Consider the following 12532-nt stretch of genomic DNA (forward strand, 5'->3'; position numbering starts at 1 on the left):
TCTATCTGCAGTAAATTTTACAGAATTGAGAGTAGTATTGGAAAAAAAAGTCATCAAATAATTTCTTGTACTTCAGAAATATACTAAGAATTGGGGATTAGATTTTATAGGCTTATTTGTTAGAAGTAATGTTTTATCTTTAAATAAATCCAATTACTGAGTATTTGTCCACTAGACTTTCTACAAATGAACCGTTTTATTTGTAATTCATTGTCTCAATTTTTTTAGTTAATTCTGCATATGGGTGTATCAGTCATCCAGTGATTCACAATAAAAAAATTATGAAAGAGAAGCACCTTATACTGAAGGTATCCCAAGTTTCTTTTATCATTAATTTGTCAATTCCAAAATATCATTAGTAGGCATTTTCAAAATAAGGTTTCCATTTCAATGTTGATATGTTAGTCCTGTATTTAATCCACCATGTTCCAGTTGTAGTACTTAATTCTTGAAATGTAAAAGCAAAATTTAATTTTAAAATGTAAATGTCAATTTGGAAAGAAGAGTGCCCCATGAACATCACTGAAGAAAATATTGGGTGTAATTCTTTTCCAGATGGCACCCCCACAGGTGAGGCAGCAGCCTGTGAAATTACAGTCTGAATTACATTGCAGATGAGCAGGGCATTTGGAGCAAAGCCTTCTGATATCAGTAATAAATGACTTGGTTCAGAACCAAGGACAATTCCCAGGAAATTAAAGGCTATTCTTTCATATAAGGAACCTATAGTAAAATGAAGTTTGGCAAAGTGGAAAGTTGAGAGAAAGGACAACAATTGTTAATGATCCATATATGATTCTTTTCATTCTCTCTTTTTAACTAGACATAGTAATTTATCTCACAGAAGTCATATATTGGCTCTACATATACTCTAGTCTTTGTGTAGATTTTCCAAACTGATCGCTTTCATAGTAGATGGTGGCTGAGAATCAATTGCCAACTAAGCTATTGCTCTGAAATATTGGAAATCATAGACATATTGTAAATTATAACCTTGTTTAATATGTTCTATGGGAAATTTTTCATTTTAGAACACTTGAATCCTTAATTACAGTATAGTATAATACAAATACTAAATCTTATTTTCAATCAGATTAGTCAATTTAAGAAGCAACATAGAATAGTAATTCACAATTTGACCTCTGTAGTTACAGACCAGGGTTCAAATTCTGACTCACTCAACTGTTTCTTTGACTATGAGCTATTTTTTATATCCTGTTAAGTAATTTAATATTTGCAAACCTTTATTTCCTTATCAGTTAAATGGAAATAACAATAAAATGTGCCTTAGGGGAAAAATTAAATAAGATAATCCTTTAAAGATACTTAATACAAGGAACTTAAACAATTAACACCACTATTGTTATTTGAGAATACTCATTTTAGAAAGCAAAACAGCTTTTTAAAACAACTAATTTAAATTTCTCTAGAAAAATAGCAAAAAAGCAGATACTGTTTCATTTTAACAAATATATAATGATATGTATATACAGTATTAATAACTCTTACTGTTTTATTCATTAAAAAATTCTTAATGAATTTCTGCTACATACCTGACACATTTCTAGCCCTGAGGAATATAGTTGCAGACAATTTATGGGCAAAGTCCTTGCTCTTCTTAGAGCTTACATTTTAGTAAGGAGGTAAAATAAATACAAAAATAATATTTTAATTCATAAGTCCTGTGGTGAAATACAAAACAGGATAAAGAATAGTGCTTGGTGGAGGAAAATGATGATACTTTATGTAGGGACTTCAGGAAAATCCTTTTTGAGGAAGTATTGGTTGAGCAGGTAATCTGAATACTAAGTGAAATGAACAATAAAATTGTCAGGTCTTCACTGAGTCTTAAATAATGTAGCATATTTAGGAGATACACTAAATATGAAGAAGTGTGTAATCTAGTTTTGAAGGAATGCTTTTCTTTCGATTTGCTGGTTCAGTTATTCTTTAGCTTAAAGTTTACAAAGTACTATAACAGAATAGAAGCCTAATCATATACTTAACGCAAATTTTACCTTGCTACTGAGATGAAAAAAATGATCAGAAAAAGATATAGAGTATTGCTTTTAATTATATATGAAAGAAGAGAGAAAAAGATTATCAAAAATGGGAAAAGACAAAAGAAGAAAGACATGCTTTAGCCTCTTCTTCTATCCATTTTAGCCCTATTCTGCCTTATGGTGACTTTTGTCAAATTAAAAAATCACATGATAAGGTTTTTCACTGGTTTTATGTGTTAACTCTGTGCCAGAAACTGTGCTAACAACAAAATGTATCAACAAAAGCATTTAATCATTTGCTTTCAGAAAATCTGTGACCTAGTAATTAATGACGACTATCTTTAAAAAATGGGAAGCACAGACATGGCTGGAATTTCTGGAAGAGTATTTTTGCTGCTAGGGATGGTTATCGTCTTTCAGTTGTTTGTTTGCACTCTGTTTACCTGTTGAATTTATCAGTGGGAATTGAATCTTAAGGCTAGTGTTTTGTAAGGGAAGCTAAAAATTGTCCGGTATTTATCTAGCTATAGGACTTAAATAAAATAAGCCCCTTAACCTCTCTAGTTCTTCTTTCCCTAATGTGAAAATTAGATTGTTTAAATAATTAGAATCCTAGAGACTGTTTCTAGTGATATCTGATCCAAATTCTAATTAGTGAAAGTAATCATTATGGGGTATGTTGAAAAATGTTTATTGGGTTTATTATGCAAATAGTGAAGTTCAAAGTATTAAGTAAAATTGATTTTTTTTGACCCGGGGGAAAAAAAATCACTGTATTATCCCTTGAGAATCTTAAAGTTGGAATTGGAAATAATTAGCCAGTGTGATCAAATTATTTTGATTGGGTTTTTAAATCCTATTTCTTAATTGTAAAAAAATCTTGAGGTTTTGTATTTTTCTGAATGTATTTGCACATGCGTAGTCTTCTTGGCTAGTTTGAAAAAAGAAGTAACCCAATAAAGTGTATTCTGATAGATGGCTGAAAAAACAAACAGGAATTTCACTTCTAGCTCATGGGTTGTAACACAGGCCCATTCAATAAATATCATATGATGTGGACAGCCTGATAAGCATTTATTCTCTAATTTATTAACTTTAAATTCTCATTCATCGTTACAAATACATTTTTAAGTAACTCCTAATTTTTTTAAATTAAGGTATCATTGATATACACTCTTATGAAGGTTTCACATGAAAAACAATGTGGTTACCACATACACCCTTATTATCGAGTCCCTCCCACACCCCATTGCAGTCACTGTCCATCAGTGTAGTAAGATGCCACAGAGTCACTACTTGCCTTCTCTGTGCTAGAGTCTTCCTCTTGATCCCCCCAACACCATGTGTACTAATCATAATACCCCTCAATCCCCTTCTCCCTCCCTCCCCACCCACCCTTACCCTTTGGTAACCACTAGTCCTTTCTTGGAGTCTGTGAGTCTGCTGCTATTTTGTTCCTTCAGTTTTGCTTTGTTGTTATACTCTACAAATGAGGGACATTTGGTATTTGTCTTTCTCTGCCTGACTTATTTCACTGAGCATAATACCCTCTAGCTCCATCCATGTTGTTGCAAATGGTAGGATTTATTACTTTCTTATGGGTGAATAGTATTCCATTGTGTATATGTACCACATCTTCTTTATCCATTCATCTACTGTGGACACTTAGGTTGCTTCCATATGTTGCTATAGTAAATAGTGCTGCAATAAACATAGGGGTACATGTGTTTTTTTGAATCTGAGAAATTATATTCTTTGAGTAAATTCCTAGGAGTGGGATTCCTGGGTAAAATGGTATTTCTTCTTTTAGATTTTTGAGGAACCTCCTATTGCTTTCCACAATGGTTGAACTAGTTTACATTCCCACCAGCAGTGTAAGACATCCAGAAGTATGCTGAATAAAAGTGGGGAGAGTGGGCATCCTTCCTTGTCTTGTTCCCAATCTTAAAGGAAAAGCTTTCAGCTTCTCGGTGTTAAGTATGATGTTGACTGTAGGTTTGTCATATATGGCCTTTATTATGTTGAGGTACTTGCCCTCTATACCCATTTTGTTGAGAGTTTTTGTCATGAATGGATGTTGAATTTTGTCGAATGCTTTTTCAGCATCTGTGGAGATGATCATGTGGTTTTTGTCCTTCTTTTTGGTAATGTGGATGGTGGTGATGGATTTTTCAATATTGTACCATCCTTGCATCCCTGGAATAAATCCTACTTGATCATGATGGGTGATCTTTCTGATGTGTTTTTGAATTCAGTTTGCTTATATTTTGTTGAGTATTTTTGCATCTCTGTTCATCAGGGATATTTGTCTGTAATGTTCTTTTTTGGTGGGGTCTTTGCCTGGTTTTGGTATTAGAGTGATGCTGGCTTCATCGAATGAGTTTGGAAGTATTCCCTCCTCTTCTACTTTTTTTGTAAAACTTTAAAGAGAGTGGGTATTAGGTCTTGACTAAATGTTTGATTAAATTCAGCAGTGAATCCATCTGGTCCAGAGGTTTTGTTCTTAGGTAGTTTTTTGATTACCAATTCAATTTTGTTGCTGGTAATTAGTCTGTTCAGATTTTCTGTTTCTTTCTGGGTCAGCCTTGGAAGGTTGTATTTTTCTAGAAAGTTGTCCATTTCTTCTAGGTTATCCAGTTTGTTAGCATATACTTTTTCATAGTATTCTCTAATAATTCTTTGTATTTCTGTGGTGTCCATAGTGATTTTTCCTTTCTATTTCTGATTCTGTTTATCTGTGTAGACTCTCATTTATCTTGATAAGTCTGGCTAGGGGTTTATCTATTTTGTTTATTTTCTCAAAGAACAGCTCCTGCTTTCATTGATTCTATTGTTTTATTCTTGTCGATTTTATTTATTTCTGCTCTAATCTTTATTATGTCCCTCCTTTTACTTTCTTTGGGCCTCATTTGTTCTTCTTTTTCTAGTTCCATTAATTGTGAGTTTAGACTGTTCATATAGGATTGTTCTTCTTTCCTAGGGAAGGCCGTATTGCAGTATACTTCCCTCTTAGCACGGCCTTCACTGTGTCCCACAGATTTTGCGGTGTTGTATTATTGTTGTCATTTGTCTCCATGTATTGTTTGATCTCTGTTTTTATTTGATCACTGATCCATTGATTATTTAGGAGCATGTTGTTAAGCCTCCATGTGTTAGTGGGCTTTTTCATTTTCTTTGCTTCAAATTATTTCTAGTTTCATACCTTTGTGGTCTGAGAACCTAGTTCGTACAACTTCAATATTTTTGAATTTACTGAGGCTCTTTTTGTGGCCTAATACATGATCTATTCTTGAAAATGTTCCATGTGCGCTTGAGAAGAATGTGCATCCTGCTGCTTTTGGGTGTAGAGTTCTGTAGATGTCGGTCAGGTCCATGTGTTCTAGTGTGTTGTTCAGTGCCTGTGTGTCCTTACTTATTTTCTGTCTGGTGGATCTGTCCTTTGGAGTGAGTGGTGTGTTAAAGTCTCCTAGAATGAGTGCATTTCATTCTATTTCTTCCTTTAATTCTGCTAGTATTTGTTTCACATATGTAGGTGCTCCTCTGTTGGGTACATAGATATTTATAATGGTTATATCCTCTTGTTGGACTGACCCCTTTATCATTATGCAATGTCCTTCTTTCTCTCTTGTTACTTTCTTTGTTTTGAAATCTATTTTGTCTGATACAAGTACTGCAACACCTGCTTTTTTCTCCCTATTGTTTGCATGAAATATCTTTTTCCATCCCTTCACTTTTAGTCTGTGTATGTTTTTGGGTTTGAAGTGAGTCTCTTGTAGGCAGCATACAGACGGGTATTGTTTTTTTATTCGTTCAGTGACTGTGTCTTTTGATTGGTGCATTCAGACCATTTACATTTAGGGTGATTATTGATAAGTATATGCTTATTAACATTGCAGACTTTATATTCATAGTAACTCCCAATTTCTTTAACTAAGCTAATAAGATTTATGGTTTCAAATCCTTTGACATATTTAACATAGTATTATGTTAAAGAGTTTTAATGTATTTACTCTTCATTATAAACTTAAGAAGTAGAAACTTATTTTTATTGGCATTTTACAGAAGAAGAAACTGATACTCAATGATGTTAACTTGCTCAAGGTCAGTTGGGAAAGGGGCTCTTCTGGGATTTAAACCCTGAAGTCCACCCTCTTAAACACTATACTGTTGGTTTTGACCTTAGGAGCAGTTTAAAATACAGTGTAATTTAATCTGTGATGAATGGCTAATAATCACTCTATCTTAAATGCAATAAATGAGCAAGTTGCTAGATGGAGCTACTTACTGATCACAAAGATTTTTGTTTGATTGAGTTTGAACATGTGGCAGCAAAATTCTTAGGTTTAGCTAATTGCTTTGAAGAGTAATGCTATGAATAGTTTGACAGTAGCAAATCAATAACAAACTCTTTTTTGCCCTTTTTCAAAAAAGATTGGATTATAATGAATAATTTGTACCAAAACGTGAATTTATTTATTTTAATCTTGTAACATGCATAATCTTGCTAATAATGACCATTTTTCTGCAAACCTATTAGTATGTTTTACCAGCTTATCATTTTCCCATAAAGTAAATGGCTACCTCCTGTTTTAGTAATTCCTCGATATAAATTATAATTCACCCTAGTCAGTGAATGAATGCTTATTTTATAAACATTTGTTTGTATAGATCTGCATGAATAATGTCATATGGAGAATGATTTCTTTGTTTAATTGTAAAAATCCTGTTCTTTGAATACATAGATGATATTAGTGGGGAACTATCTAGTAACAGTTAAACATATTACCGAAGGACTCCAGCCAGAAAAACTATTTCCATCAATGCTTAATTTTCCTAATGTAAACACATTAATGAAAGAGCTTTGTTGCTAAGTCTTTTGCAGGCAATTATTTTCTTATCAGTGAATTGGTGTGTTGGGGTAGTAGGTAAATGCCAGTGTAGAGTTGCTAGTGGCAATTTAATTAGGTTTCTTTATAAGTGACTCAAGCCTGAGAGCTTTATTTTCTATAAATTTAAATTTGCTGTTAATCTAGTGAAGATTATCCACTTCAGGTTTTCTTGTTTTAGAGATAGCTTTAAAAGTGTTTGTTTACGTGATTAAAGAATACTGTATTTATCCTGTCAGGGAGTTACTTGTCCACAAAACAAATGAGTAAATGAGAACAGCCTTGATTTAGAATGTTATCATTAGGGTAAAGCTCTCATTGATTTTCGCTGAGCAATAATAAGGTGTATTATGTGCTAAGCAACTGCAATGAGCGCTTGACTTTCCCTCCTGCTCAGGGTGGTTGTGGGGTGGGCCCTTGAAGGAGAAAGAGTGACTGAAGCTGTCACCGATCTCTCACTCAGGCTTACTGTGTGACTTCTGTAATAAACTGTGTAGCATACTATGAGAATGTAGTTTGTGACACCAGTAGTGGCAAATTGTCTTTTCATTGTGTTATGTTTTTTAATTTTTTTGGTAGAGGATTTATTACTGTTGAAATCTTGAGGACACCGGGGCTGTATTTCATGAACATTCAACAACACTAGTTGTGCAAGGTGTTAATAGGTGTAGCATAGAAAAAAAAATGAAGAGGTCTATAGGTAATACATTGTTAAAATATATTCAGCAATCCTCTTCACCATAACCCTTCTCAGTACTACTAGAGTGCTAGTATGCATTATGAATCTCTAAGAGGAAGATAAAAGCATCTGTTGTGTGTGTCAACCTTCTGATTAAAGATACCCTTCTTTTTTTTTTAAACCAAAGAGAAAGTCACTGGGAAGGAATTGCTTTGGGAAATGGTGTTCTAGACTTGGATTTCTCAACCTCAGCCTTACTGACATTTTGGGCAAGATAGCTGTGTGTTGTGTGGGCTGTCCTGTGCATTGTGGGATGTTTATCAGCTGCCCGTGGCCTTCCCTATGAGATGTCAGTAGCTTCCCCTAGCCCCAGCTGTGACAATCAAAAAACGTCTCCAGACATTACCAGATGCCCCCTAGGGTGCAAAATCTAGTTGAGAACCACTGCTCTAGATTCATATTGCGATATCCCAAGGGAATTATAGGACAGATTGATAATTTCTATCTCTGATTTTCCTTTTAATGAGGAAGAAACCATAGTCTAGAGAGTGGAAGCACAGATAAAGAAGGATCAGTATTTTCTATAGTAATAAGCTTTCTGGCTGGGTTCACTTTATACCCTGGCCTGATTTTCTAATAATTATTAGATAGAGAACTTAATGTAAAAAGAATTCCAAACTTTGCAGGAATTTATATGGCAAAGACAAAGAATATATTTTTTATGAAAAGAGTAGTAGGCCAGATATTTAAGTTGATCTATGTGTGAAGATATTGCACATATCTAAAATCCTTTTTACCTTTTTTATACAGGGCTATTTTCTTCTTTTTGAGTCTATGTTAGATTCTGTCCTTTATGCAAAGAACAAATACTTGGCAAAAGGAGGATCAGGTGAGTATAAAATTCTAGTTTTAATAATCTAATTTTAGTCTGGCAGAACCAAATGAACCTTTGGACTTCAAATAAACCATGCATGACTGAGAAAGTTCCCAGTAGAGATGAAAGATGTTTCCATTACATGAAGCCTTAAGACATTCGTTTGCTATACTGTTGATAGTAGAACATTGTATAAGATATGCAGTACTCAAAGTTAATGGTATTTCCAATAACACTTTTTATAAAACTATGACTAGGTTTGGAAGCTATTTGATACTGAAATCAAAATCTAACAGAAACTCCTTTTTGATTTTTAACTCTTATGACATTTAGTTCTTTTTTTTTTTCCAATAGGATATTTCATACTAGGCTGGAGATTTTTCACTTTTGCTACTAAGCAAATTTTCCATGATTTCACTAAATATATAAGCCTGGATTATCTGTGATGTATTGAGAACACTTAAAAAGTGACTGGTTTCTACCAGCTTTTTAAAGTGAAGCATACCCAATCAGTATTCCTAAGTGGATCCCAATAAATTTGGAAAGCTTTCTTTTCATGTCCCTGGCAAACTTAATATTAACCTGCATACTCAGAGTGAGATTGTGTTTTATAGGCCTTCTGCTGTAAACAGTCACATACAAACAAAATGTTCTCTTTCAGGGAAGGGATTATGTTTTGTTCATCTTTGACTCTTCAGCAAGCCCCACAGCTCCTGGAACATAAATTAGTTTATTGAGTTGGATCATTGAAACTGAATTTGAATAGCATCTGTTCCCATTCACTCACCTCTCCCTGTACCTTCCCTTTCTCAAAACTTCAGGATCAACAGATGGTTTCCACAGTCAGAGTACAGTTAATAACTGTTACACAGAAGTGGATAAAAAGGACACATTTTGAACTAGTGACATAAAGCACTTGACCATACTTATGCCACCTGTCCATCCATATTCAATGAAATTACTTTGGCAATTTTAGAAATTACTTTGGTGCAGTAAAAATCAGTAAGGAAAAAACAAAGCAGAGAAACGTCTCCCATACAATAGTTGTTTTATATTAGCATTTAAAGAGATTGTCTATTTCAAGATACTCACTTTATTACTATATTTTATACAGCCACCTCAAGATATGTTCCTGATCTCTGACATGAACCTGGTTAGCATTTTTAGATATATTTTATCCTGAAACAACTGACTCTTTGATATAGAATCAGTGGCTTTTTAAAATGGCAACATTATACGTAATGACTGAAAACTAATATTATCTACCGTTTGTTGATTGTCTACCAGCTGCTAAATAATAGACTCTAGCTTTATTTTTGTTATGTGTAATTCTTAAAAGAGCCCTTTGAGATTTTTAGAAACAAAGGTGTCCTGGATGACACATATTAAGTAGTCAAGCCTTAAGTCAAGTTTTTTGTTGTTTATTTTGTTTCATTTTAATTCAGAGCTTGTGATTGCAATATTCATGTTTTCACTATCCCTTGTTGTTTCCCGTACCAAAGTGTACTGATTCTTGCCTTGAAGTTGTTCTAGGGAGGGTTCAGTTCAGAAAGCTGTTTCCATACCTCCCTGAATAGTATTCATTGATCTTACTGAAGGACTGACAGCAACTTAATAAATTTAAATTGAATTCTCGATAAAATTCATTAAGAACCTAGAGCATGCGAATAATGAGGTTATAGTTGACAAAACAATGGCAGAGCTATTTCCTATCATCAGAGGGATAAATTAGAGGCTCATAAATTTAGCTCTTTCCATATTTTTATATAGCTAACAGCATTAAGATAATCTGAGGTATATTGAAGAGGTCAGTATTTAACTGCCTAACCAGTGCTGTTGAATGTTACTTGTTTACAGAATAAAGAGACAAGATGGAAAAATCAGAAATGAATAACATGAAGTAGCCTATTTAGTCTGTTCTGTGTACTTGAGTATGCCTAGATGAATATCACCATTCATCTAAGGTGCTCATTTTTCTCTTGCAAAGCAAAATTTTCTTTAGTTTTTCTGAAGGAAGGACTTACTAAGCAATTAGTAGTATAAAGATTATAGAAAGAATGATTGAATTATTAGAGATGGAGAATATTGCAGATTCATATAAGTCTAAGGGGACCCCTATTTATTTTTACATGAATTTATGTTCATTTTATGTCTCCCTATAAATATCAAATGGCATGGAGTAAAACCTTTATAAAACACTGTCAACCAATAACTTGAGAAACATTTTCCCTGTTACCACAAATCAGTTCCACAGTACTACTTTAGAGGTACTCATTTACGACTATTACTACTAATAAAAATAATCTTATAAAGTTAATGAAAGTGGGTTTACTTTTATTTTTGGCTAAGATTTAACAAGCACTAATTATGTATTCTAGAAATTAAAGTGTTTTACAATTCGATCAATCAAGAGATGAGGAGGAAAACAAAATACAAATCTTTCTGAATAAGAAAATGTTTGGTAACAACCATTGAGTATTTTTACAATTAGAATAAAGACAAAAACTAAAGTATGTTTTAGGATGACTTCAAAGAATGTTAAATGTCTTATACCCTAACAATATCAAATACTACATCTTGCAAAATTGGGAAGGGAATGCAGAAGACATGTAGGAAGAAGTGTGTATATTTCACTTGCTTTATCTTTAATAGCAGGTCTTTATGAGATACCATTTAAAGCTGACAAATCAAGTAATAGAATTATAAACACATTTAGTACTGCAAAAGCAATATTGAAATAATTCTGTTGATTAAAATTTAGTTGTGAGGTTTGTGATGATAGTGGTGATAGATCTTGTCTTTATCTTGATTGTGGTGGTGATTACATGACTATGTATTTATCAAATCACATAGAATTATATACCAAGAAGGGCAAAAGGAGTGAGTTTTTAAATTACTGCATGTACATTACACCTTAATAAAAATGACTTTTAAAAAAGTGAAGTGGCATTTGCCACCACATTCAGGTCAAATGAATTATGACATAATTTGATTTCTAACTTTTCTGAAAAATATATTAAAAAGCTGTGTACTGACTCTGTGCCCACTTTGGTGTTTGTTGTTAGCATTATCAGTACACCTCTCTTATTAATAGTCATTATCTTAATAATTGGGTTATTATAAAAAGGGAAGAGAAGGGGAAGAGCAAGGAAATATAATAATTTTATCATTAGTCATGATAGATGAGGAAGTAGTGTTGAAAATGGAGAGCTAAAGATATTCTATAAAGCTATAATCATAAAATTAGCTACTAGAACAAAAATACAAAACTTTCTGAATATAAGAACTAGTAGTTAGAGAAAAAGCAAAAAGACCATCTAGTGACCTACTTAAAAAGATAAAAACTATAGATACAGAGAAGATAACATAAAACAGTAGAATTGTGAACAAAAAAATACTTATATCAGTAAACGTAAATGGGCCAAATTTGCCTATTCAAAGAAAAAGAATTTCAGACTGGATTACAAAAGAAAACCCAATTCTGTGTACTTTCTAGAGGCACACATATGTCCTTCATGAAGAAAGCAGTTACTCCAAAAGCTGTTGTGGAAGTTTTAGATCTGATTATAAAATCCTTACTTACATAGAAAATGTAGGGGCCCATTAAAGGAGACATCTTCCATGTTAGAAAAGAGTGTTGTTTTCATTGCCTTTCATTACAAGCAAAATGAAAGGACCTCCCCCACCCACCCACACACACACCCCACCCCGCCCCCACTCCCCTGCCTCACATGGTCAGAACTCAATTCAAATTCCTTATGGAGTCCTTTAGAATACACATCTTCCTTGAGTTATAATTGTCAAGATTGTAAAGTTCAGGACTGTGTTCATTACAACACAAAATACCTAAGGTAGCCAATTCCTAATTCACTGTTTTCTAATCTTGACAGACTGTCACGATCACTGGGGCCTTTTATTAAAAATATGGATGTTCAGGCCCCGCACTAAGCCCTTTTGAATCAGTAAGAACTAAAAATCAAATGACGAATGTGTCAGAATGTGAAGGTAAAGAGTTAGTCAGAATTCTGGGAAGTGGCCCGAAATTTACCCAGCTGTGAGGAGGTGAATATAGAACCAAATTGACCTATAA

The 12532-nt window shown here is 33.4% G+C and overlaps 1 protein-coding gene across 6 annotated transcripts in view; it reads left to right on the plus strand.

The window, feature by feature from the left end:
- The window catches only part of PRMT3 (protein arginine methyltransferase 3), a 144975-nt gene that overhangs the window by 79256 nt on the left and 53187 nt on the right, over nt 1-12532 (plus strand). For all 6 annotated transcript variants that reach the window (XR_008999258.1, XM_057507474.1, XM_057507473.1 and 3 more), the window contains one exon: nt 8379-8457. Coding sequence is in view for 5 of the 6 variants with exons in the window: in XM_057507474.1 (XP_057363457.1) it covers nt 8379-8457 (79 nt within the window). In the remaining variant the exon portion in view is untranslated. The remainder of the gene's footprint in view (nt 1-8378; nt 8458-12532) is intronic.

This window comes from Manis pentadactyla, chromosome 9 (genome assembly GCF_030020395.1).
Source record: "Manis pentadactyla isolate mManPen7 chromosome 9, mManPen7.hap1, whole genome shotgun sequence".
NCBI classification, from domain to species: Eukaryota; Metazoa; Chordata; class Mammalia; order Pholidota; family Manidae; genus Manis; species Manis pentadactyla.